Here is a 27,941-nt window from a genome sequence, read left to right on the forward strand (position 1 = left end):
AAATTCTGTTGTTGTTAACGAGAGTTCACTGCATTTTCTTTTGGAAAGTAACTTAAAACTTACTACGCCTCACATCTTCCTCTGGACCGGTGCAGCACTGCATGTGATGTTTTGTTTTTTTAATTAATGTGACTTTCATGCTGCATCCTTGGAACCAAGGACCTGCAGACAGGCTTTTATTTTGAAAGGATTTAGTTCATCCTCTGAACAAAATTTGCTTTATTTTTTAATTTATGTATTTTTTATTTAATTATTTATTTGTCATGTTTTGTACTATTTTTCATTTTTTGAGTATTTTTTGTATTTTTCTTGTAAAGATATAATTCTATTTATTTGATTTTTTGGGGGGTGCAAATATTCAGTTCTATCTTCCTGTAGTTTTTTTTTTTTTTTTTTTAAACTAATTTTCTGTTATGTTGTGGTCATTCAATTTCATTTTCTTCTTCTTTTCTTTGTTTTTCATTTTTTCCGTTTCCCCCTGATAATTTTGTTGCAATGTTCTTGCAGTTATTTATTTATTCATTTATTTTTCAATTATTGGGGGCCATTTTCTTGTACTTTCATTTTAAATATAAAATGTCTTGAGAGGATTCGAGTGAGTTGGTTCAGGTTGCAGAGCGTTATTAGACGCCCAGACCCGTGCGGCGTGACGACTTCCACGCCGACAAACATGAACGCTCCATGAAAAAGAAGACGAGTAGAAACATGAACTTTGTTAGTATTCATAATAGTTTGTATACACAATGTATAGGAGCACCAATAAAAAAAAATCTCATTTTTTTCCAGACTTTTTTTGAACAATTTTTTAAAAAGCCACAGAATTTTTTTTTTCTACAGAAAGCAAAGAGAGCTCTGTACATAAACAAGCAACAACAGAATTCCTCATGGCGAGCAGCACAGTAAACACCCCGCCGCTCAGATTCATATCATCTCTGAAGCAAAAAACAATAAACAAAACCAAAAAAAAAAAAAAAAAAATGAACATAAAAAACAAGACCAGCTGCCTGCTGCTAACCTAGGACACTACGTTACACAAACAGCTTGATATTTAAAACACAAGATATGTAAGAAATGTACTTTTCAAAAATTGTGAAAAAGTGCAATACAGGTTCAACTGTTTACAACTTAATAGATTATTTCCCAAATGGAGTCCGGTCCTTTTTCTCCCCCCCTCTGTTTTCATCAATTTTTTTTTTTCCAAAACATGTTCCTTTTGTATCCATAGTTAAAATCTCTTACAGTTATATTGACATTCATGAGGATGTACATTTATGAGAAACATGGTATTCACAAAAGTAGAGCAAATTACTATGATTGCAAATGACAAATTTCTTTGGGTAAGAGGGTAGATGAAAAACTAGTTTCTTACATGAACATACTTTAATTTTTTTTCTTTCTTTTTTACATTGGAATCGTGTATAGAACAGGCTTTTTTTTTCTTTTCTTCTTCTTTTTCTTCTTCTTCATACAAAAACTACAATGTAAAAAAAATCTGGGAGTCCCATTCAAAAGGCCAACATCTTTGCATCTTATTAAGATTTGAAAAAAGAGACCAGAGTGCTGCGTTTCACAAAGAACACCACCGGGAGGAGGAGGAAGAGGAGGAGGAGGAGGAGAAGGAGGAGGAGGAGGGGAGCAAAAAATTAAAAAAATAAAAAATAAAAAAATGAACATAGACACTTCTCCACTGTGATGAACGCACACCTGGTTCAGCAACAACAGACTTCTGAAACCAAATATTGGCTTTTTGGACACACATTTGTTGAACTTGTCATACAATAGTTGAGTCGTCTGCTGCGGATGACTGACTGACTGACTGACTGACTGACTGACTGACTGAGTGCTGCGTGAGGTTTGTTTAGGGGTGTGTGTGTGTGTGTGAGGGGGTGGGGGGTCGCGACCCCGAGTCCAAGGCACCCCTGACCTGTGAGGATTGACTGTCAGACCCCACAGAGGGACGTAAACTTCCCCCCTTTCGACAGGCAGTGACAGTGATGTCGTCAGAGGTGTCGCGGTTCAGTCATCGAAAAAAAACATCCAACATACAAACACGTTGGTAAGGCTTTTTAAACGGAGCTCCCACCACAAAGCAAAAACTGAAAACATTTCAATGTACAAAGAGGGGAGGAGGAGGAGGAAGGGAGGGGGGGCAACGCAATGCCAGAGAAAGAATGCAAGAATCCATTCAAAGTGGACCTGTAGAAAGACGAGGCAGCTCTCCCCCGGCTGATATGAAAAGTGAGCTTCAAGACTCAGGTTTAATCCCACTTTTATCCCAAACAAGAATGAAAATCATGGGAGACATCAAAAGAATGAGGCAGTTTAAAAAAAAGGAAAAAAAAAAACGAAAAAAAAAAACAACAACGGCAACATATGTACACTTCTATAAGGATATGTGTGTAAAAAATAATACATAAAACATAGAAAATAATAAAAAGTCATGGCACAATATACGACAACGAGGGGAGTAAAAACAGAATCGGCGTTAAAATGAACACGTTGCTGGATACTGGAGGTTTTTGCAAAGAGGGACTGATATCCAATGTTCACTTCACGGAAACGGCCCAATAGATATACAAAATGCACAAAGAAATGACACTAATCAAACAAACACTGTGTGTAGATTGTGCTGCGTGAGCACCAACATCAAGACCAGCATATTTTTATTTTTTTTTGTATTTTTTTTTTTCTTTTTTGATTTTTCTCGATTGACTCGACGTCAGAGCGGGGGCCGAGTGTCTCCGTCTCCCTCTGTCTGTCTGTCTGTCTGTCTGTCGCACGCCACAAAACTCCAAGGTGTTTTTGCTGAGGATTTGAAAAAATTCACAATCTTCCGGTTGAAAAGCGACCAAATGTTGAAAAAAGTTCATCATCGCTGAGAATGTTTCTTCATAAAAAGGTGAAGCGTCTCACTTGTCTTCCCTCTCATGGCCATCTCCTTCCTGAGACTGAGCAAGGTAAGCCAAAAAACAAAAACAAAACAACAAAACAACAAAAAACCAAAAAACCAAAAAAAAAAGAAACGAAGTTCGTAGGTTTTTCAGTCTGGACTTGTTCTCTGCAGGGGGGGGCGAGAGAGTTCCTTAGGCGTGAGAAGCCATTTTTGTGTCCACGAGCCTGGGCTGTGTGTTCAATCCGGTGGGTGTGTTTGTCTGTTTCTGTGTGTGTGTGTGTGTGTGTGAGTGAATGAGTGTGTGTTTGAGTGTGTGTGTGTGTGTGTGAGCGCTCATGGTGCTGTGGTGATGGCGTTCAGGTCCTTCATCAGGCCCTCGAGGTGGGCCATCTCCTCAGTCAGCTCGTCGGGCTCGTAGCTCTGGGGGAGAGGAACAGGGTTACTGCGGGGGGCGGGGGAGGGGCAGGGGGGGAGGGAGGCAAGCACCTGGAGGGAGGAGGAGAGGAGGAGAGGAGAGGAGGAGAGGGTCAGTCCGGGATCTTTGACAGAGGGCGGGGGGAGTGGCATGGGTGGGGTGAGGTGAGCGGGGAATGGGTCAATGGGACTGAAGCGCCGGAGCAGCGACGACAACAAAGAGAGAAAAGACGAGAAGCAAACAACCAGAACCAAGGAGAAGCCGATGGACACAGACAATCAATAGCCAATCAAGGATTAAGACATGGAGAAAAGATTCAATGGGTGGAAAAAAAAAATTAAAAATTAAATGTATATATATAGAAATGTGTGTGAGGGGAAAAAAATCATTCCAGTTATGGGTTTAGTTCAAATCGATTGTTAAAATTAAATGAAATGATATCAATCAGGCAGCCGACAACACCACAAAAAAATGGCGAGCGTGAAGTTGGAAAGAAAAAAACAGAGAGAAAGAACAAAGAAAAAAAATGTGGTTAACATCAACATCCGGTTGAAAGGGACTGTAATCCACATCCCAACATGAGAACAGCAGACATGGGTCTGGAATGTGCGACTGTCAGCGGAGCTTTACAACACGCCGCCGCCACGTTCTTACTTCTACCAGGAAAATTTTTTAAAAAACACAACAGAAGCTAACTGCGTCCTCTGCGAGCGGCCTGCGTGGGGCGCCATACTCACGCTGTCTACGTCCTCCAGCATCTTGCTGGTCTCCGGCACGTCGGGGGCGTTGGGCACGGTGACGGGCATGGGCGTGCGCGTCCTGCCCAGCGTGCCGATGGAGGCCGTCTTGACCACGTGGGGGTGAGAGGGAGGCCCTGAGGAGATCACACACACACACACACACACACACACACACACACACACACACAGAGCTGAGTGAGAACTACATACACCTGCAGCTGCAGTTGGTTGAGGCTGAGGTGTGCGGCGGTGAGGTCACAGCCTTGGATTTTATCTGTGATTGTGGGACCGTCCTGATGGTCAGATTAACAGCTCCCGCTCACACAGATAATTTAGATCAGCCCAGATTACCGGCAGACTCCCGTCTCGGCTCGCTCCACGCTCGATGATTTAGCACTACAATATTGTTTTTATGAATAAATCTGAAGCAGCACACAGCCTTGACCCCGGTGACATCTCTGATCCCTCCCCTCCATAAACACTTCTCCACCTCTGCCATCCTCACATCGTGGCTGCCCTTACAAAACAAAAATATATTGCAGTATACTGGAAAATATCATGTGATCTATTAGATAATACATTTCCATATATGGGAACTAGTCTTTATATTTTTCAACATATTGAAATATATGCATAGAACAAACATGTCTATACATTGATACATATAAAAAAATATATTGCAATCAAGGCCAAAAACGGCACTATATTTTTACATGTAATAGTTTGTCTTTATATGTTCAAATATACTGCAATATATGCATATACCATATATGTATATATTGCAACATAAAAAAAATATATTGGGATTTTTTTATTTTAACATTGTATATTTTCCAATAAACAACCATGACATACGCATGGACCATGCATGGCATATATCTGTACATATATTTCCAATACATGTTCCCATATAATTGGAAAGTCATAAATATATGTACCCAGTATTCATCAAATATAAATCTAAATACATTATGGAGGATATTTATAAATATAAAATGAAATATATTACGGGATATAAACATATACATTCATATGCAATATATTGCAGTATCTGAAATGCGCAACTACTTATGTATTATTCCATTTATTGAAATACATTACAATATATTGATGCAATATATAAATATATTGCATTAATATATGTTTCACCAATATATTATTCCATGTATTGCTAAGACATTTTCAAATATAAAATATATTTCAATATATTGTAATTCCATATATTAAATGTAATATATTCTAATATATTACCATATATTACATTTAATATATTGGTAAATATATTTTCTTTCCGTAAGGGCGTGTCCATCCCTCGCTCCAAATGCAAAACAAAAGGTGAGCGCTCCTTTGCAGGAGCAATCTTCCCCGGCCTGTTTGTTTTGCTGAGTCCCTGGACTGTTTTAAACGCCTTCTAAAGACTATCCACAGATCTCTACTTGTTTTTATTCTCCACCTGTATGAAGCACTTTGTAACTGTGTGTTTTAAATACATTTTTATTCGTGAATGCAGCCGCCTGTCTGGAACACAATGCTGAGTAATATTTAATAGATTTCAATTTATTACACAGATTTAGCTGGCGTCTTCACCATAGTAACGATCGCTGAGGCTCATGGGTACTGTAGTACCCATGAGCCTGGTATTTGACGTTCTGTTTAGTTTAGTCTTGGTTCTTGGTAGATCTGAGCTGTCTTGTGGTTTGACATCTGCTTAAGTGTGTGTGTGTGTGTGTGTGTGTGTGTGTGTGTGTCCATCTGCTCACCGGTCTGAGCGAGCAGCGGGGTGCTGGGCAGGGCAGGCGACTCGTATGTTGCGTGGCTGGTGGCGGGGATGGCGGGCACGGCGAAGCTCTTGAGCGGGTGGGCGTGGGGGTGCGGGTGGGCCGGGCGGTGGGGGGGCAGGTTGCTGGCGTAGCTGGGCTCCTCCTCCGTGGTGCTGGAGCCGTGGTAGCTGCCCTCCGGGTCGGCCAGCAGCTCTGAGGGGCAGGAGGCCTGGGAGGAGGCGGTGGCCGGGGGCAGGGGCTCGGAGCTGGGGGTGTTCCTCACCGACTCTGAAGAGGGGGGCAGGGCAGAGGGGGGGTTAGGATGGAGTGAGCGGACAGAACCTGGACGGGCATCAGGGCACCTCTCATGAATGCCTGCAGCTCCAGTTTTTTGATTTTTGCCTCTATAACTCATCACAGTCAGCTGCTGCTGCTTCTCACGTATCGGCGAGGGCGAATGGTCTGAAAAACCTGACTTTTCTGATGGGATTATTTTCTGTTTTTGTGTTGCTTAGGTAGCGTCTCTGAAGAGGCAAACTCTACACAACAGCGCCATCTCAGCGCCGGTCGGGCAAACTGCTGCTTTAAGGTTGTTAGTTTAAGGAAATCTGAAAAATCGGAGCCCCTTCTCGTTTCTTTACCGTAGCCCAACACCCCCAAACACAAGAGTTCACTATTTTCTACTGAGCTGAAATTACATCTCAGCCGTTTCAGCGCCGTCTGCTCCAAACCACCGAGCTGAAATCTGAGTGACGCAGAGAAGTTAGTTACTTTAAACAAATTCTGGGATTCAGCCGATCGGCTCCCCATCAAAGCCAAACTTTAAACTCATCTTTGTGCTGCTGCAGCATTGTGGTGGTAATCCAGTGACAATCTCACCACGATTTAGCTAGAATACGTGCCATCTGGTCAGCTCGGCCAAAGCGGCGTGTGCCAGTCGGTGTAGTTTTGGAGCTCACCCAAACTTCACCACACAAGCGTCTAAACTCGGGCTAAACCTGAGCTGAGACGCTGAGCCGTGCGCAGGTGCTCGGCTCTCTGCTCAGTTTGTTATTTCTGCCTCTGCTCATTTGGCTGACAACATTTTAAACATTTAATTTGAATTCACGACACTGAAAGCTCCGGTGCAGTCCTTCACATCCAGGACACTGCACATCCTCGTTAATGGTAAAAATGAATACAAGAGTTTAGAACGATTTTGGGCTCCTGATGGATTAAAGTGAGGTCTTTATTATTTCAAGGTTTCTCTGACATAAGGAAAGCTTGATGCCATTCAGTGCTCATAAATGAGAAAAGCTTTCATACAGAAAACAAAGTGAACCTCTCAGATTTTTGGAAGCCTCTAGTATTAAATGCCTTGTATATTAAGTTGTATTTTCTTATTATTATGAGATAAAGCCGGTTTCATATCTGATTAGAGAGCTCTCATTGTCATGTCTGTAGTTTCTTGGTGAGCACCACCACCCTGACTGTTGATCATTACTCATTTATCATTTTTAGCATTTTGTTTTTATCTGGGATAGACCCTGGTCAGTAATTACGTCGACACAACAGTGTAAATGTGCTGAATGCATTTCAGGCTTATCAGACGAAGGTCTGTCAGCCGTCTGGCATTTGTCGGTGAAGGAAGCGCCTGTCTTTCACAGCAGTTTGGAGCCGCTGTAAATACGGCGCTGAGGAAAACATGAGTTAGTGCTGACAGTGACCTTTAGACGTTTCTTAAGTCGGGAGAGATTAAAACGACAAACACAGACAAAGGCCTTGACACCTGGTATTAATCTGCATCTGGGAACATCCGATAGCAATCAGGTGGCGCTTGAACACGTAAAGGCACAGGTGGAAGTGCACCCGAGACGCATCGAGGTCCGACTGAGATCTGATCACCCAAACCACGGCCGATCAGCCTGTCAAGTTCAGCGTCACTTTGAAAACTCAAAGTGATGTAAATGCAAATGTGTCTCCGGTTCACATCCAACAAATCCATTAAAGGGAAAAGCATCATTAATTGTCTCAGTAAGGTGTTGGGCCACCACACCGTAAAAACGCAAAATCTTACCAAGATTATTTGTCTTATTTCAAGTCAAAAATGTCTTATTCCTAGTCAAAATATCTCATTACACTTAAAATAAGACATGATCACCTCAGAAGTAAATTGTTTTTAGACAATTTTCACTTGTTTCAAGTGAAAATTTGCTTGAAACAAGTGAAAATTTGCTTGTTTCATTGGAAAAATTTGCCAGTAGAAAAAGTGAAAATTCACTTGAAATAAGTGAAAATTAGCTAGAAACAAGAAACAAATTTTGCCAATGAAACAAGCAAATTTTCACTTGTTTCAAGCAAATTTTCAGGGTACAATTACTTGTACCCTGGCATGCAGAGGACGTGACGTGTTCCCTGTAACGTGCGATCGGATCCCAGTCAGATCTCAATGCAGACGCAAAACAACACCAGATGCACATGTCGTCTGGATAAATCATATCCAGATATGAGACGCGCGTTAATGCCAGGTGTGAAGGAGGGAGTCACAGGTGTGGAAAATACGAGTTTGGCGTCCAAACCCCCGAGCCGAGGCGCATGAACGACACGACTGCAGCAGATCGTCTGAGTGAAGTTTAATCTGCTGCAGCTCCAGTCTGGTGCAGTTTAGAGGAGCCAAGAGGAAGAGAGCAGAAAGACTGGACTCGGAGGGGAAACAGAGGTTAGTGATGCTCTGGATTGGACAAGATGAATGAATGAATGAATGAATGAACGAACGAATGAATGGAGACAACATGAACATGACGTGGCCTGTCTTCAGCACTAGCCGCTCCTCTGTAATCCCTCTGCCCTCCAGCAGGTGGCAGTGGTCTCACCTGTCGAGTCCACCCTGTCTAGATGGGAGAGGGGGGTGGCGCAGGCGTGCGGGCGCGGGTGCTGCCCGCTGCCCTGGTGGTACAGGTAGCTGCGCGTCGCCGGTGCCAGGCTGCCCATGTGATAATGGTGGTGATGGTTATCGAGGGAATGGATGGGGTGAGCACTAATCACAGCTGTGGAAATGGAAATGGACGTGGACACAGGCACACACACACACACACACACACACACACACACACACACACACACACGTGCACACACAAACACAGGACAAGATGTTTAACCAGCTGTAATGAGGGAGGATGTGCTGGTAAAATGAACCAAAATGCATTTTTTTTCTGCACTGAACACACTCAAAACTCTTTCCTGGAGGTCATATATGGGCAAGTCGGGGGGGAAAAATAAATTTGAGTAGTTGTGGCAAGCATGAAATGGCCTTTGCCTTGAGCAGGAAGCTGCTGTCCAGTAGATTAGAGGAACAACAGCATGAGCCTGATGTGCCACCCGCTCCTTCTGCTGAATGGACTTCTGTCACATGTACTGACGTGAATATTTTCTAAATACAGCGTCAGATACCTGGGGAGTATTATAGCTTTATTTTTTTTTTTTTACATACACACTCACACACTCACACACACACTTACGCTGAGGCGGCTGTGCGTCAAACGGCATCATCATTTTAGGCCTCATCCCTCGTCGGCCTGCTAGTGTTGACATGCTGTCCTCTGACTCGTGGCCTAAAAGGTAATGTTGGAAACCAGCCAATCAGAAAGAGCGGCTACTTGACGGCTCTTTTTTGTGGATCACAAATTGTGGACCCTCACGTTATGAACACTGGTTTTTGGCTGTAAATGTCCTTTTTTTCCACTTTTCTGAACACCCAATTACACGCTCTGGATTTAGCCTTTTGTAAATATTAATGGCGGTGGAAGTGTCTCGCTGCTGCGCTGGAATCATGACCAGAGGTGGACAGAATGTGTGAAAAGCATGAAATGTTTTGTGTGATCATCAAACAAGGAACGAGAGCACAGGACAAGCCAAACATTTACTCCTGAAACAGAGAAAGGACGCCAGCAGAAACATGTTAAACATCCCACTCGTGCTGTGATTGATCCTGCAGCCTCCCGCAGGCTGGACTCTCCTCCCACCTGACATACTAACGCTTCCTCAGTCAGTTCCCACAATTCACTGCTTGGATCCTCAAACACACGCTGAGCTTCCTGACCAGACTCAGGAGCTCTTGCGGACCTGATTATGCATATAAGCTCTCAACCCAAACACACACCACAGGTGACATTTTTCACTTTGATCTCGCTCCCATGGTAATGCATTTCTAAGTCTTCCCCTCTGGCAGGACTGACCGCGGTATGAGTTGCGCCTCTGCTGCAGGTGTGCGCTGCTCTCCAGGCCGCCGTCAGCGGGCGTGATGTCCTGCGAGGTGCGGGGGATCGGCGTGTCGGTCATGACCGGGTTGGGCTCCGGGGATTTGTCCATGGGCTTCAGCTCCAGCCTCTCGTGGTGAATCCACAGGTCCGGGGGCTTCAGGTCTTTGGAGTTTCCCTTGTATTTGTGGGAGCCGTTGGAGGATTTGGAGGCAGCTCGCTTCCTGTGGCAAGAGCACAAAGATCAGTCATTACGAATAAGAAGGATGGGATACACGAGGCAGCTCTGCAGGTAAACGGAGTAAATAAAAGTTTTGGAAAGTATAAAAAAAAGTAGAGAGCTCTTATTTACTTTTTCCTCAAGAAGAGACATGTGCTTCAAAATGAAAAATTAGGAGCACAGTGAAAAACGTTCAAGTAAGACAGAGCTTATTAATAAACAGTTTCTTAGACATATATTGAGAACGTGTGTGTGTGTGTGTGTGTGTGTGTGTACTAAGGAGCAGACATCCGTACAGCAGCACATGCCACCAAAATCACTCATTGGCCGATGCCTTTTACACGCAAAGGCTGCTGTTTCACATCAAAAGCTTTCCACTGATGAACCAGCGGGAGGCTTTTATTGTGAAACAGTAACAGATATAGGGAGATTTTTATAGGGGATTTTTTTTTTCTATAGGGGATTTTCTTTCTTTCTTCTTCTTCTCTTTTTCATGATATTCATCGCACTCGTTTTTAGATTTATCCTACTGTCCATTTGAGCTCCTGGTGTGTTGTTGTATTGTTGTACTGGCGTCTTTGTTTTTATATTGTCCTTGTGTGAAAGGCATGTGCCACACAAACTGCTGCTCCAAATGAATTGCCCCTGGTGAGATTAATAAAGTTGTGATTGATTGATTGATTGATTGATTGATTGAGATATTTGGGGCTATTCTGCTAGCAGAGCGGTGGTCAGTGTTTGGTGTCTGTATTGGAAAACGGGAGCATCACCACTTCACTTTCTGCTGCCGTTTAATAATCACAGTTGTTTGTATTTGGTTGAAATGTAAACCTTTGTAATAAAAGATGGTAAATTACTCGTAAATTATTTTTGCAGTTTGCACAGGTCTATTTTCAGGGGCAAATGCGTGTGAAACACTCGCAGTGTAAAGTATCAGGCATGAAGCAGAAAGGAGCAAAGAGGACCGAGAAACGAAAAGAGAAAAAGGAAAAGTCAAAGAGCAGCTGGTGCAAAGGGAGATGAAGGGGCGCGGCTCACTTCTTCTGATGGGATGTGGTGCGCCGCGTGCACAGGAAGGCGCCCACCACCACCACGATGATGGTGAAGGCCCCCACCGAGATGATGATGACGATGACCAGGATGTGGTTCTCACCGCTGCCCGTCATCCCGGGTTTACCTGCAAGGAGGAGAGAGAGAGAGAGAGAGAGAGAGAGAGAGAGAGAGAGAGTGTGAAGCAAATGCAATAAATTACCTGTGAAGTGCTGCTATTTCAGAGCAGATCCTCAGCGACGCCGAGGGCTTTCACTGGGATTTATGAAGAGGGAGGGACCCGCTCCATAGGTCATGAGGGTGCAAACTCATATCTGATGCACCATGGGTAATAATGCAGTCCAAGCTGAACTGCTGCTGTACTGCTCACACTGCACATCCTCACACCTGCTCACCATGTTAAAGGACCACACCGGTGATTTCTGCATGTTTAGTGCAATATCTGCAAAACGCATGAACGTCACTGATCTTTTCTCAAAGCAAGCGATCTTACTTTAGATCTTTCTTTTTTTCTCCCGTCTATCCAGCCATGGGTTTCCATGCATTCCACTACAACATGAACATGAACTTGACACTTCACACTTAAAATCACTGCAATAAAGATAATCTCTCCACCAGGGGAAACGTTTTTTTTCCTTTTTGATTATATGGTGTCAAGTCTTTAGTACGCCCACATAATCTGCAAAATGGTTTGTTGAGATGTAAAATGTGGGAAAATTGTAGTAAACGAGTAAAATCACTGGTATTCTCCTATATATATATATATATATATATATATATATATACATATATATATATATATGTATAATAAAAGTGTGATGAGGTCAGAGCCTAGATGCCTGATACCAGCGACATACATATTGCAATTTATCTTTAAATCTATCCAAAAGGAAAAAGGCCGGTTGGGTGCAAAGCAGGTGCTGCAATCAAAAGTATTAACTGAAAAAAAAAACAAAACAAAACAAAAAAAACATTCTGCACAATGCAAAATAGAAGGCCTGTGCAAATAAATGGAAATTAGTTTCATTAAAGTTCCCAGAGCACTGATGAGAGCGATTTAGCTGAAACATTTGCTCTCTTCTCTGTAAACACTTTATTTTCCACTCGTGCCTTTGTGCTGGGCACTTATGTAATGAATTAACTTCTAAATGCATTAAAAACGCAATAAACTTATTATTCGGAACGTTTTATTCATCAATACTTCTGAGTAACTATATGACTATTTGTTCTATGGATCTTATTGAAATTGTTGCAACACATGTATCAGTTTTAAATAAATGTTTTATGTCGTGTTGTTTTTAGTGTTGGTTTGGTTAAAAAAAATGTTTGTGAGCCACTGGTGTGCACGCCCGTGAGAGGTGCTGAGCGAGAGGAGCCTTACCCACTGGAGATCCAAAGTTGTCCGGGGAAGGCTGGCTGCCTCCTGGCTTCACTGGGAGATTGGAGGCTGGCAGTGGACACAAAGTTTAAATGAGCAGGGCAGGAATATATTTCCCATAAACTCTCTGAAGTGCTCTCCTTCTCCACTTTCATATGCATGCCTCTATACAACTTTCATGTTGAAAACGTCTGTACGCAAAATCAGGTTTTGCAAGTCATGCAGCGCAAAGTTTACATCAGCCCAAGAAGGCACAAGTCTTGAGGAAGAGAGGACACACACACACACAGACACACACAGAGACACACACAGACACACACACACACGAGGTGCAGAGTCAGCGGTGCGCAGTGAGAGAGAAAGTGTGGAGAGGGAGTTTACCTTGGTCATTAGCCATTTTGTCAGAGGACTCAGCTTAACAGGCCAAAGGAGAGCAGGGAGGGAGAGAAAATAAAAAGCAAAAATCAGGTTAGCTGAAAAGAGCAGCGAGGGAGAACGGACGAAAACCAGACGGAGAGAATGAGGGATAGCAAGAGGGAGTTAAAAGTGAGAAGATTCTCAAATCCAGAGGAAAGAAAGAGGTGGAGGGAGAGGAGAATGAAGAAACCAGTGCAACTACAAAGAGAAAGAGGAGTGTACTACAGATACAGCCAAGCTGATGTTAAGAGCAAAGCATCGAGAAAGAAAAAAAAAAAAAAAAAATGCAGCCCACAACCAGCGAAATAACACACAGTGAAGCCATATCAACATCTTCTGATGAACCCAACTAAACTGGAACTAAAAACGGCATTTCGCTCTTTTACGCTGAAGGGATGGATGCACACCAAAAAAAAAAAAAAACTTGGTGGAAAGCTCTGGCTCTTCTCGGATGCTTTCTCTCAGCGACGTCATCATCAAGTCTTCCTGCAGCATCAAGTCCAACATTTTTCTTTATTTATTATACATCAACCAGCACCTTAACTGTTTATTTATTATTTATTATCTATATATTACATCCTAGGTTAATATACAGTCACACTGTTTTTCATGCTAACTCTCCTTATCTATGCAATCATGTATATACTTCATTACCATTTCTATATGTCACATCTCATATCTCTTTTTCTTAGGTTAGCCCTTATATATTTTTAGTTTTTAGTCTTTATTGTACATATTTAGCCTTTATTCTATTTTATTTAACTTTATTGTATGTTTCTACTGTTGCTGCTGGAACACCAGAATTTCCCTGGTTGGGATCAATAAAGTCTATCTATCTATCTATCTATCTATCTATCTATTTGCAATGAGTCGAGACGCATTTCTCATCTGATTTACTGGGATTTAAAAAGTTAAAAATCCACCCTGGAATACTTTTACATTCTCAGGTGTCATCAAAGCGTGATGCTGAGTGAATTCCAGGAGTCACGTCTACGTCTACTTCAGTTCTCACAACCCCGAGTAAAACTCCGTGTCAGGAAGGCTGGAGAAGAGAGCTGAAGCATAATAGGTTTTCATTGTGTCTGTATTTTGACAGACCTTCAAACACGCAGGGCTGCATCCTGATCTATTACAGGAGAAATTAGCATTCGGCTTCCTCTGTGACGGATCTCTCCCGGTGAGATCGTTTGAACGCCGCCGCGAAACTTTGGAAGAAGGAAGAAGAAGCCCCGGCTCTTTGATTCTGAGGACCTGACACCAAAACTTGACATTTGCAAGTTGATGGTGTAGGGGCGCTCAAACATCTTTTGCTTTCAAACTCCATTGTAGCTGCGCCGGAAAATATCTGGATGCGACGTCTCCTTGCCTCCGTTTGGCGAAACGATTCAAAGGAGTCAGAAAAACACACGGCTGAGCGACAGAAGGCACGGGCTGCAGAGAGGCGAGCGACATCACCAGCAGCGTTCAGGTGTTTCAGGGCGGATTTTTTTTCCTCCATCAGGGTTGATGTGAACCAGAAAACCGGCAAACGCCCCCCGTCCTCCGCCCCCCGCCCTGCCCCGGCCTCGGCCTCGGCCCCAGGCTCGGGCCCCTCAGTCAAACTTACTCTTGGGCGTGCGGAACTGCACGGCCTCGGACATGGGGCCCATGCCTTTGGAGTTGCGCGCCTGGATCTTGAAGTAGTACGTCGTGTCCAGCGTCAGGTCCTGGATCTGGTGGGTCAGACGGTTTCCAACCACCGGCTCGATGACCCAGTCGTGGACCTCGGCGTTCACGTCGGTGCTGTAGTAGATGATGTAGCCTGCAGGGTCAGAGACAGAGATCCATCCAGAGTCAGCGGCTTCGACACAAAATAAGACCATCTGGTGCGTTTACTAGCTTGCAATATTTCAGTTTCACCTGGATACAACATCTGACAGACGCTCTGGACCGTGATACAATATTCGCCGATACAACAAAATCAGCCACGATGATTGAAATGAGACTAAATTATTATGCCCGTTTATCGACATCAGTTACACAACAACGCCGTGTTTTTGTTTTACAGGCTCGGTCGAGTCTGTCTTTAATCTCGTTTGTACAGAGCATTCACCAAGTATACAGACCTCCTTCACTTTTTTGCACTTTTGTTATGTTGCAGCCTGATGCCACAGTCTTTTAAATTCATCTATTTCTCTCATTAATCTACACTTGGTACATTATAATGACAAAGTGAAAACAGAATTTTAGAATTTTTTGCAAATTTATTAAAAAGGAAAAACTGTTATATCACATTGACATAAGTATTCAGAGCCTGCTTTATTCCTGAGAGGGGAGTGGATAGCCTTCAGAGGGAATTTCAAAATAAAGGTGTATCTCTAAGCTGATGAAATGGATCAATATTTTCACTAAGTATTGATCATATTGGATTGCTGATCATTATATTGATCCAGAACGATGGATCGTTACACTCCCAGATTATGTTCTGTCTGAAAACTCTGCCTGTAAAGGAATTAACATTTTATTATTATGCCCACTCTTAATGTGAAGGCCCACTGGCAGATGCAAAAATTAAATACAATGGTTTTCAAAATCTACACATTCACTGGGTTATGTTAAAACATGCCATATTAATTTTTAGACAACATTTTCTTTCATACAAACCTTAACAGGTATCAGCGTGTCATACCAGCAGAAATTTATATTTCCGGCTGATACCGATAATTCACTTTAAAGCTGATATTGGCTGATATTGATGATGTGCCAGAATATTACCATGCATCCCTAATCTCAGTGCTCATGCTCTTTCTAGGGGCTGGGTGTGGAGGCTGTGGATCTCTGGCCTTCTTTAAAATACTCTTCAAAGTCCTCTCACAGGCTCGGTGTCTTTATAAATATATCATGAGTCTTGTTGTTCTGACAGATTTTTAGAAAACTTTTGGGTTTTGTCTTCACTCTTTCGAGCAAAATTGAACTTTGGTAGAGAGCTGGCTTCAAAGTAAGTAAAAAAGAAAGTAAGTGTGTAGTAAGTAAGTGTGTGTGTGTGTGTGTGTGTGTGTGTGTATAGCAATGTGCTCATATATATATGAGCACACTGAACACATATACACAGCACAGTTCCCCTGAAATCTTGCTCCAGGCTCTCCTGAGCTGCTACTCCACAACACTGATCTCTCCGTTCACTTCCACAGAAAAATGACATAATAACACTTTTAGCACATAAACCAACAAAAATAAAGAGGATTATGCCAAATAGCAAAAAAACAAACAAACATAAATAAGTTCTGGCACCTTTTTTGGGTGTGTTTTCTGAACATTTTGTCCTCAGGAGCAGCTGATCCACTTTTTCCTGACTCAGCAGCAGGACCCGCTGCAGCTCTCCTCCCATTTCACTTTTAAGACATTCTGTCATTTACTTTACGACTCTGTGACCTTAGCCTTTTGTACAATTTATTAAGTCATATAACTGCTCAAATATATTTCTTATAAATTATTATTTTTCATTCAAAAGGCAGTGATGTATTTCTCACTGAATGAAGGCGGGTCACCCTGCCGTAAAGAGCCGCCGACATAAAGGGAATTTCATTAATCTGGGTCTCAGTGGAGAGTTTGAGCAGAAATGGTCCGTATAGAGAGGTGTTCCACCCTCCAGGGGGCGCCGTAGAGGCTAAAACTGGGCTAAACAGAGCATCCATCCACTTACTGATCAATATCTGGAATCAAATGTAGTGATCGTTTTATAGCATTTAGCCCCACTGAATGCCCTATATTCTGCTGTACTGTTTAGCAGGTGCTCAGCACTGCCCCCCGATGGCCAAAACGCTGAACTGCACTCTGTTTTTCTGTCTCACAGCAGCCAGTCACCGTGGTTCAACTTCCTCTCTTTATAAAATTTGGTTTTAGTGGCACGTTTTGGTGTGAATGTTGTCTCACAGGCTTTTCTACCGTGACAAGAACAAGTTTTTAAAGGAAACACGGACATTTTGGTATGAAAATAGTGATATTTAAAGAGACTGAACATCATCACAAAAAACAAAAACAGTTTTGGTGCCGTGCTACATCGGGTCTAACCACAGTCCAAGCTGTGCCCTTGTCTTAACGTTGGAGACGACAGCAGCAGCAAACACACGAGACACTGACCGGTGATCTTGCCGTTGGCCTCGGACGGCGGCTGCCAGTTGACGATGATGGTGCGAGGCTTGCTCTCCTTGCTCACCACCGTCACGTCTTTGGGCGAGGAGCTGGGAACTGTGGAGGGGGACGGTTATTGCGTTCAGGAAAAGGTCAGATAAAAGGTCAAGACTAGTAACAAGCAGTGATGGACATTTTATACGATTACTAATTCAAACAACACACAGTCTCTCTCTCTCTCTGCGGTCGTTCTCAAGATTTCCTCCAGGAGTTTTTTCTTGCCTGCTATGGCGTTTAAGTCAAGAGGCGCCATCTTGTTTGTTGTCAACTTGTGGACATTTAAGCCTCTGAGACTGGAAACAGTGAAACTGGGCTCTAAATAAACTTCAATAGCAACATGAGATTGTATGTGTGTGTGGATGTGTGCAGATTTATCTTTTTTTATAAATACATATTTATATACATATTTGTTTTGTGTGTGTGTGTGTGTGTGTGTGTGTGTGTTACCACTCCTACTGGCCATAAAGTGGTGCCCTATAATGTACAGTACTCATTCAGTGTGTGTATGCAATGCACATTTACACACACATCTATATGCCAGTGTGTGTGCAGTTCATCACTGCGTCTATATGAGCACATGTGTGTATGTGAGTATGTGTGTGTGTGTGTGTGCACTGAGATGTTTATGCATTTGTGTGTGAATGCATTTTCTCTGTGCATGCAATTCGTGTGTGTGTGTGTGTGTGTGTGAATGTGCATGTCAGTGCCCATCTCGCTGCAGACTTTGAAAACAAACCTCAGGCTGAACACATAAAAAAATAATTAAAAAAAGACTGAAATGACAGGAAAAAAAACAATAACCGATTAATGCATTTATAGAAGCTGATCCAAACATTTTTTATGATGGTTTAATGTCAGGTTCAGCGTCACACTCGCTTTTGGTCGAGCAGTTTCACCTTTAAAATAAAAGCGGGGACGCTGACTCGGTTACAGAGAGCCTTCATCTGGGCACAAAGCTGGGCAGAAACACTCCAGGGAATGTATGATGTATAAATTCAATGCAGATCGAAACTCGAGTTGTGGAATGCATTCAAAAGGAGTGTGGAGTACGTTGCTATGGCGACGGCGCTACGGGTAATTTTACGGTTTGTTACAGATTGCTGTGGATTTCAATGCATGGAAGAGTAAGTCTTAAAACAATGTTGATACACGCGGTAATTATTTACTACGAGAACTGTGACGACCAAAGGCAACTCGTGGAGGTTTAACACTCAGGGAATAATAAACCAGCGATAAAAAAAAAATCAATCTGGTTTCAGCTAAAAAAAAAAAAAAAAAGCTTGAACTCAGAGAATAAGTTGTGGTCTGTGACTCTGCTGCTGCTCGAGTGGAAACGCTGAGCAAACGAGACAGAAACAGACAAAATATGGAATTAATTCACTGACAGATTTTACTGCTGGTTTGCATTAAAAGGAGGTAAATGCAAACACTGCATTACTGAAATCACATCCCTAAATCACCAGTTTGATGTAATTCCAGTGGAAAGTTTTGTGAAAATGTAACGATAAACATCCTCTGTTCCTGTCCAAATCCAGTGTTTTCGCTTCTGCTTCTTGTTCTCCTTTGAAGTGTCAGGCTTGATATTTCTGCACCGTGACCTCTCAGCGCAGAGCTCGACATCACATCTACGCAGCAGGGGTGTGTGTGTGTGTGTGTGTGTGTGTGTGTGTGTGTGTGTGTGTTGCTGGTGCTCCTACTGGTCTCGAAGGTGGTGCCCTGGGCGGTCATGCTCCAGGTGCTGGTGCGACGGCCTTTGGTCACCATGACGGAGAACTCGTACAGCGTGTTGGGCTTCAGTCCCGTCACCATGTAGCTCAGGCTGGTGGTGTTGGCCGTCTACACACACACAAACACACACACACACACAAACATAAACAGTTTCAATGACAGCCCAAAACACAAACCAGACTCTGCTGAGCTCCAAAGCCGTTTTGTCTGAACTGATCGTGAACCGCCACTCTACTCGGGACTATTTTTTTCTCTTTTCAGCGGTAACTTCTGCTGGCAGGACGGCAGTGACCGGTCTGAGCACAGCGGTGTGTTTACAGCAGACACGTTACCCACGGCGACCACTGAGTGGAACCCAAACCCTTTCCACAGATGCAGAGCGCTGCTCAACACGCTTTGCTGCTGAAACCTCCAGACATCACCGACACCGGGGGCCGGATTCTCCAAAGGTTCTTAAGATTAAATTTCTTCTTAAGTTCCACTTTTTTTCTTAAGTTTGGGTTTAAGAAGAATCTTAAGATATTTTCAAATTCACACACAAAATGTCTTAAGAATCCAAACAAAAGATCTTAAGAATGTTCTCAACTTTATTCTTAAGATTTTTCTAAAAAATAAATGGGATTCTTGAAAGAAATTATCTTACTATTTTTCTTGAATAGTATCGTAACTTTAAGACAGGTAAAGGTCGTCTTAAGTAACCACATGCTGTGTGAAGGTAAGCTATTTTTCAAACATCTTTGATTAATTTAGAGCCAAATTTGATTATATAACATAGATTAATGTAGTAATACCTTAATAATTTTACATTGTATATGTTAACATAGTGATAATCCTTATCTAAACTGTAATTCAGCCTAATATCTAAGCCAGTATTGAGACACATGTAGGCACATATATTGTTTCTGAGTCTATATGAGGACATTTTGTTTAGCCACCAGCCACCATTCACGTGTCAATTATATTTAGATTCCATTAACTAATAGGTTAGTAATATCGTCGCTGTCCAATACAAAGTATGTATCTCAATTTTTGAGAAAACACTTTTATAACATCAAATCAAAGTTGAGACTATAATGGATATTGTTTTGTTGTATTTTAGATGGAACTGCTGTGGGTTGCAGCTCGAGGCTGTTTGTTTACATAAAGGTAGATAATTGAGAAGTTTGTAAGTGGAAAAAATTAAGAAGTTCTTAAGATAATGTGCAGTTCTTAAGAAAATAATGGGGAATAGCACTTGAGAACATTCTTATGAACTTCTCATTTTTTCCTCTTACGAAACGTCTTAAGATTATTAGTAAGAACGTTTGGGAGAATCTGGCCCCTGGACTCTTAACCTGACCACATGAATAATCTGAGCTCTTCGGAAGAGTTCAAGTTGCTTCATATGAGCTGGATTTTGTCTCTTCTTTCCTCATGTGTGCCTGCTGGTAATCTGTAATCCCTGTGTGTCATGTATCCGTCCTGTGCATGGCTCCCTGGGTGTGATCTGAATCCACATGGAGGTGAAACATCCTCATCAGCTGCTAATCCACAACGCTCGATTTGTATCTCTCCATTCACTCCCACAGGAAAACAGCTCCCAAAATAACACTTGTAACACATAAACCAACACTAACAAAGAGAATTATGCTAATAAATAAAAAAACTCAACAAGTCCTGGCACCCTTTTTTCCATGTAATTGTAATTATTTATGAAAGTGCTATAATGTCATTTCTTCCTGGTGCAAAGTTACCATGAGGAAGATTCCTGCAGACGCTACCTGCCGGATCTACTTTCTAATTCAAACAGGAATATAACAAGAAAAGGACAGTTTAATTTCCTCAAAAATGAATCCAGGGACTTTTTATTTTCTATACTGGCATAATCTGCTTTGTTTATGTTTGTGTTGTGTAATGAAATTCTGTTTGTGTTTGCTGATCTTTACGGCAAGGTGACCCGCCTTCGTTCAGCTCAACGGGAAACTCTGATACATCACCGCCTTTTGAATGAGAAAACTAATTCAGAGGAAATATATCCGAGCAATTATGTGCGTTAATAAATTGTACCAAAGGCTAAGGTCACAAAGTCATCAAGTAAATTAAAGCTGCAAGCAGCGTTGGACGGGCCCTCGCACCCGTGCCGCCTCGTGCCCACTTGTGCCCGGTGGCTGTGGCATTAAGCACACACACACACACACACACACACACACACACACACACACACAGAGTTGTGACTGCTCCTTCCCAATGAGTGTGTAATGGGAGAAGGCTGCAGGCAACTACTGTGAGTCAGAGGAGTGGAGGAGGGGAGGGAGAACAGTGCAGAGCAGAGAATCTAGAGTCCAACCTGTTAAACAACTCTTCACAGTGGCCACACACTTTTTCCAGTCCACACCATGATATATAGTTTTGTAGGAATTGTGGTCCTCTTTCCATCGGCATAGGTTTGAAAGCTGTCAGACTTTTACTTTAGTCACCAGGGGCCTAATTAGCCCCTAGCATTCTGCGTTATTTCCACCAGGGTCCATGGGAAAAAGTGGAGGCGCTGGTTGTGGACACTCTGACTTTGGGTCCTTCTGAAATCCAAACGGTTCGAAGGAATGTAAATTCCTTCTGAACTTTTGTTAAGCACTATGTTCTCTGTTATCTATTAAATTTGCAAGCCGATAAAATTAACGCCCTGGGAGGAGATAGATTTCATGCAAAGTGGAAATTTGGGCGAAAACGTGACTTTCAAACGCAAATTGCGGACTTCCTGTTGGTTTTAGGTGGGGGGCACGAGCACAAAAAATGTCGGGCTTGATGAGATCTACGTTTCGGCGCTGGTTTGGTCTTTCTATGACATTCCTGTGGGCCGCAGCGGCTGCCTTTGCGTCCCTAGGTGGAGCTACCGAGCCCATTTTTGCACCGGGGGGGGGGTCCGTTTTTTGATTTTATCGAATTTTTCGCCAGACCTGATTTGCATGCCGAATTTGGTGAGTTTTTGAGCATGTTTAGGGGGTCAAATTAAGCCTCAAAGAGACGTAATAATAAGGGAGAAAAAAGAAACCTTACAAATACAATAGGGCTTCGCACTGGGACAGTGCTCGGGCCCTAATGACGGAATGTCTTAAAAATGAAATGGGAGGAGAGCTGCAGCGGGTCCTGCTGCTGAATCAGGTGCTCCTGAGGACAAAACGCTCAGAAAACACACCAAAAAAAGCTGCCAGGACTTGTTTTATTATTATTATTTGGCATAATTCTCTTTGTTAGTGTTGGTTTATGTGCTAAAAGTGTTATTTTGGGAGCTGTTTTCCCGTAGAGGTGAATGGAGAGATGCAAATCCAGTGTTGTGGATTAGCAGCTAATGAGGAGATTTCACCGCCATGTGGACTCAGATCACAGCCAGAGAGCAGGACAACACACACTCGACACCAAAGTTCAATATCGGCTTTAAATAAATATATTCCCAGCCCTCAAAAACATCAGCTGTGGTGCGTCTGAGTGCACGAGCGGCTTCACAGACTTCAAATCTGGAGCTGGTTAATCCCGTCTCCTGACCTCCTGGCTTTAGCTCGCCGCTCGGAGTTCACGGGGTCGCAGCGGCAGCGAGTGGGGTTAGCTGTTCTGCGACGATCCTATCTATAACATCGCGTGCTGTGACAAGAGCACGGTTCTCCGTGAGGGAGTGTCAAGCGGAGGGCAGTGGGCTAGGAAAAGAAAACACTCTGTTCTGAGGAAACAGGCAGCAGCTTTAAGAGCAGTCGTCTCTTAAATAATGTACGCCGCTCGTCTGGCCGAGCACACTTAACAGAGGAACGAGAGAGTGTGTGGCCGCGTCACACCCTGGTACACCTCTGCTCACACACACACACACACACACACACACACACACACACACACACACACACACATTTAGGAAGTCAAATGTGAGGCCTTAAGCGACACTGAGCTCTCTAAGCGTCATGTAAAAACACTGCAGAGCTGCAATTAATGACTATTATTATTTTCAGTTTATCTTTTTTTTTTTTTTTATTTAACTGATTAATCACTTCTGCATAACCCTTTGAAAACTGAGCTAATTAATTTGATTGCTTTCAAAAACACGGGAAAAAGGCAAACGTGCAAATTAGAAAAAAAAAAAACGAACATTAATAAAAAGCAATAGAGAAAAAATTACAAGAAAATTACAAAAAAAAATACATACACAGGATTTTGCAAAAAAAAAAAAAAAAAAAGCTTAGAAAAACTATATTTACAGTTATCTAAATGATATAGTTACAACATCAGATCAGGGATGATTCCAGATTTCATGTGATTGAATGCATTTAAGGAGACAAAGCCTGTTGGGAGGCGATCAGAGCCCAAAGTGATGCCTTCAAATGTCCTCCAAAAAATCCAAACTATTAATTTCATGACGATATGAACAGAGAAAAGTGACAGTCTTAGCATCTTATGTTTGGTATTTAACTGACTAAAACCATTAATTATCAAAACTGTAACTGATTTTCCGTCTGCAGATGAACGGATTCAGCAGCTCACTGTTTCGGCGTTGCGGGCCGGACAGCAGGAATGAGCCTATGGGCCTCTGTAATTACGATCACAGTGTATCAGAGCTGGGTTTGACTCCCGCTGATGAGTTTGATGCTCGGCACTGCCACTTCCTCTCACTTTCACTTTCACTCTGTGGAACAACTGATAAACCATGAATCTCTTGCAAAAGTATTTTAAGGAAAAGTGTGTGTGGCAAGGCCAAAATTAATCAAAGAGAGCTGGGTGTAAACATCCGGTACAAGAGCTGACTGATGAGTCTGTGTGTGTGTGTGTGTGTGTGTGTGTGTGTGTGTGTGTGTGTCCTGTGAGCTGACTGTATTGAGAGCGTGCTGTCAGGGCTTCACCCTCTCTCTCTCTCTCTCTCCACTTCTCAGTTTGTCTTGTCCTTGTTGAATAATTTATCAGTAAACGCGAGGCCTTTATCTGGGCTCTGCTCTCTCACAGGTTTGCATGTGAGTGTGCACGTACACACACACACACACACACACACACACATACATGCACACACCCATTGTGATCCTCTGTTTGGAGATAAGTAATCATCATAATTGAGGTACAGGTCTGAGATCGCAGGCTGAATCTCAAACACGTTATTTCAGGCCTCGGCTCATTGTGCGTCTGTATCTGTGCCGCCGCTCTTTAGCACGCCGCTCAACACGACTTCCTGTGCGCTGACACTGGACCTGCAGCTGAATGACAGCCGTGACACTCAATGAACACTATGTCTCTGTGTCCAACTTTATCATTTCACTGCCTGTGAATCATGCACTTTCTGAGAATGGGCTGCCTGCATGTACAGAGCCGGGCCGACCTCACGGTATTCACAGGAAAACACTTTACCCAGATTATAACCTAAGTATTAAATCTTTTTACGCCATGATGTCATGACATGGAAATTTCCTTTTTAATCTGTAGAAAAAAAAAAAAAAAAAAAAAGGCTAGTTTGGCTTCAGTTTTCCTTTCAGCTCGTACGATGAGTCCAAAGCCGTTTGCAGCGTTTGGTTTGGTTATATTCTTGTTTTTTATTGTGTAGTGTGACAACTTGACCCTGCAATTTACAAGCCATCACTGACTCAGCCGACAAAAATGCAGAGGGAGTTTAACCCTGTAACACACATCTGAAGAAGAAAGAAGGATTTCTACAACACACGGGCCTGCAGAGAGAACAGCCCCCTGCTGGATCTTTGTTGTATTTTGAAGCCTGGATGAAAATGGATTATTGGCTTGTTACAAATACCAGCATTATGCCGCCCCGGCTCCTGGGCGCTGTGGGAGAATGCATTATTTTATAGAGTCGTGTGACATTACTTTCTATTTTCAGAACATCAATACATTTCTCTGGTAAGCACCGGCCTAGAGGGACTGACAAAGTCTCAGTGCAGTGAAACACACGGAGAGCACTGAATGAAGGCAAACTCACCGACTCTGATGGGACTGAACTGAGGTACTTAACTGAGTTAGGCAGAGCTGTAAACCAGTTACTCGACTTTTAAAGTGCTGAGCAAAACCAGAAGGAGAGAGTAAACTCATGCACATGTTGGGTTCCTGGAAAATTTCAGCTGGAACTGCTTTTGCGAGAGACATCACTCACACAATTTGTTTAACAGAAACAACTTCATTAAGTAACGGGAAAAACAGGAGCAGACCAGTGATTCTCTGTGTTAAGCGTAATATCTATAAAAATGAATAAACTCATTCCCCCACATTTACGTTCTAAAGAGACAAAAATTCAGAATCACTGGTTTGGACCTCAATGGAACACTCCAATGTTGTTGGTCAAAATCCCCTTTCGCCGACTTCCCCAGCCTGAGACCAGATGTTGGACACCAGTCTCACCTCTGGACATCCACTGGTTCAGTTCCTGTGGGTAGCACTTCGTGTTAGCTTAGCATAAAGACTTGAGGTCTATGGGAGTCGTTAGCCTGGCTCCATCAAAGTGAAAAAATAAATCTCATAGCTGAACTCTGAAGCTCAAACACACACCTTGGGATCTTTTTACTAAAACATGAGAGTCATTTCAGGTGAAGTCAGATGGTGGCGCTGTAACCGCTGAACACACTGATCTGCACGCCGCTGGAGGTAGAGGTAGATCCACCACAAATCTCCTGAAACCGCTCATTTGTTTTATTTTGTAATTCCAAGGTGTGTGTTTCAAATCCACATGATACGCTGTGTAAAATGAGGCAGCTTCAGAGTTACTGTAAGGGTTATTTTTTCCACTTTGACAGAGCCAGGCTAACGACTCCCATAGACTTCAAGTCTTTATGCTAAGCTAACACAAAATGCTACCCATATCACTGCAAAAACTCAAAATCTTACCAAGATTATTTGTCTTATTTCAAGTCAAAAATGTCCTATTCCTAGTCAAAATATCTCATTACACTTAAAATAAGACATGATCACTTCAGAAGTAACTTGTTTTTAGACAATTGTCTCTTGTTTAAAGTGAAAATTTGCTTGAAACAAGTGAAAATTTGCTTGTTTCATTGGCAAAATTTGGTTCTTGTTTCTAGCTAATTTTCACTTGTTTCAAGTGAATTTTCACCTGAAACAAGTGAAAATTGTCTAAAAACAATTTACTTCTGAGGTGATCATGTCTTATTTTAAGTGTAATGAGATATTTTGACTAGAAATAAGACAATTTTGACTTGAAATAAGACAAATAATCTTGGTAAGATTTTGCGTTTTTGCAGTGTAGGAACTGAACCACTGGACATGTAGAGGTGAAAATGGTGTCCAACATGTGGTCTCAGTCTGAGTAAGCAGGAAAAAGGCTATTTTGCCCAAAACATTGGAGCATTCCTTTTAACCTTTAATGAAACCGACTTGCCGAAGTGACTGAACACAACCTGGAGCAGGAAGCGAGTGTCAGCCGCCGTCTTACCTTCATCTTGGTGTTGGCGGGGATGTTGGTCTTCCAGCGCACCGTGTAGTACCGCGTGTCTGTGATCTTTTGGTTCTTGGGCAGCGAGTTGTCGGCCCAGGTCACCTTGATGGTGTCGTGGCTCAGCACAGAGGCTTGAACGCCCACGGGCGGCAGCATGGGGGTGGGGTCTGGTACTGGGGTGTATGGAGCATGGAAGAGTTCGTACAGGTCAACATCGGGGTCAATGGGGTCTGCACACCAGCAGTTAACCCGCACGCACACACACACACACAAATTAAAATGAGCCAAATTAAAACACAAAGAGAGGCGTGGTGTAGCGCGTCAGACAGTGGATTTCAAACAGGATGCAGGGAGGGACAAACAGGAGAAACAAGGTTAATGAGTTAAAATGAAGGAAGATGACGAGGGAGGGGAGCCATAACGAAGGTGCGACAGGGATGGGATTGGGAAGGGTGAGGAGAAAGAGAGAGAAGATTCTATTAGAAAAAACAGACAACTACAATAAAGATGCAGCTAGAGACTCGGCTGCTATAGACAAACTACTGTGGCTTTCTATCTGAGGCTAACGCTACGGACAGAGGAAAGGAAATCGTCTATTCATAAGGAAAGATTACTCAAGGTCTGCTGGGAAACTACGAGTGAAAGCTGGGAATAAAACACACAACGCCACAACCGGCTTCCCTCCAGGACTTTCTTGAATGCGAGTGTCGACCCGCCATTATCAGCAGAAGGCAATGCAAGAAACGCTTTTTCCCATAAAGATTTGTCTTTTCAAAAGCTGAAATGCTTTAATGCAAAGTGATAAAAAAAAAAGAGGAAAACAAATGCACCAGAGCATTTCCCTTTGGTGGAGTAACAACAAGGTGCATCATTTCCTTGGGGTGTGGAGAAATAACATCCAGCGTCTATAGGCAGAGGAGCGGAGAGGGTCACGGACAAACGGCACAAATGTATTTACTCTGTATGTTGTTGCCTCTGCTGTGACACACACACAAAGCCTTTCTGCTGCACAGCGAGTGATGGACGGCGGATTTGACTATTTTCCGCTTCTCAGCAGCTGCTCAAGTCGCTCTTTGTCACAGTTTGAAGCTGTTTGGTTCGACGCGCGTCACTCCTGCGCTGCACTGCTGGCAAATACGAATGATCCCACCGCAGAAATAATGAACCTGTGAACCTCGCTCGATGTGTCGCCGCTTCACAGCCAGATGCTCCTCGTCTGGAAATGACGGCGAGTCTGATTTTATCAAACGACAGAGTGTTTTGGCTGAACTTTAATATCAAACGAGACCCTGCCGTTTCATCGGCGCTCACACTCCTCTGTCTTGACGGCGGTTGTGAAAACAGCACTGATTTCCTCACGGTTTTGAATGTACAAGGACACAGACATAACACTCAAAGCAGATCTGACCTTTTGGTGTGTGTAAGTGTGTGTGTTGATTAGTTCCCTGGGTGTGATCGGAGTCCACATGGCGCTGAAATCTCCTTATGAGCCGCTCGGTGCGCCCCTGCGCCGCTAATCCACAGCGCTGGATTTGT

The 27,941-nt window shown here is 42.9% G+C and overlaps 1 protein-coding gene across 5 annotated transcripts in view; it reads right to left on the bottom strand.

Moving 5' to 3' along the window:
- Positions 1–1,112: 1,112 nt before the first annotated feature.
- Positions 1,113–27,941, bottom strand: part of neo1a (neogenin 1a) — a 243,274-nt gene continuing 216,445 nt past the window's right edge. For 2 of the 5 annotated variants that reach the window (XM_030046518.1, XM_030046506.1), the window contains exons 17-29: positions 26,403–26,578; positions 18,976–19,114; positions 17,228–17,335; positions 14,715–14,909; positions 13,073–13,105; positions 12,695–12,760; positions 11,302–11,440; positions 10,023–10,267; positions 9,306–9,398; positions 8,661–8,834; positions 5,809–6,096; positions 4,046–4,182; positions 1,113–3,379 (exon numbers count right to left, since the gene is read on the bottom strand). In XM_030046518.1, coding sequence (XP_029902378.1) covers positions 3,227–3,379; positions 4,046–4,182; positions 5,809–6,096; positions 8,661–8,834; positions 9,306–9,398; positions 10,023–10,267; positions 11,302–11,440; positions 12,695–12,760; positions 13,073–13,105; positions 14,715–14,909; positions 17,228–17,335; positions 18,976–19,114; positions 26,403–26,578 — 1,946 coding nt within the window. In that variant the 3' untranslated portion in view covers positions 1,113–3,226. Of the gene's footprint in view, positions 3,380–3,410; positions 3,498–4,045; positions 4,183–5,808; positions 6,097–8,660; positions 8,835–9,305; positions 9,399–10,022; positions 10,268–11,301; positions 11,441–12,694; positions 12,761–13,072; positions 13,106–14,714; positions 14,910–17,227; positions 17,336–18,975; positions 19,115–26,402; positions 26,579–27,941 lie in introns of those variants that run through there. The other 3 variants (XM_030046517.1, XM_030046524.1, XM_030046513.1) reach the window with 3 other exon arrangements.

The sequence above is a fragment of the Myripristis murdjan genome, chromosome 3 (assembly GCF_902150065.1).
Source record: "Myripristis murdjan chromosome 3, fMyrMur1.1, whole genome shotgun sequence".
Lineage (NCBI taxonomy): Eukaryota > Metazoa > Chordata > Actinopteri > Holocentriformes > Holocentridae > Myripristis > Myripristis murdjan.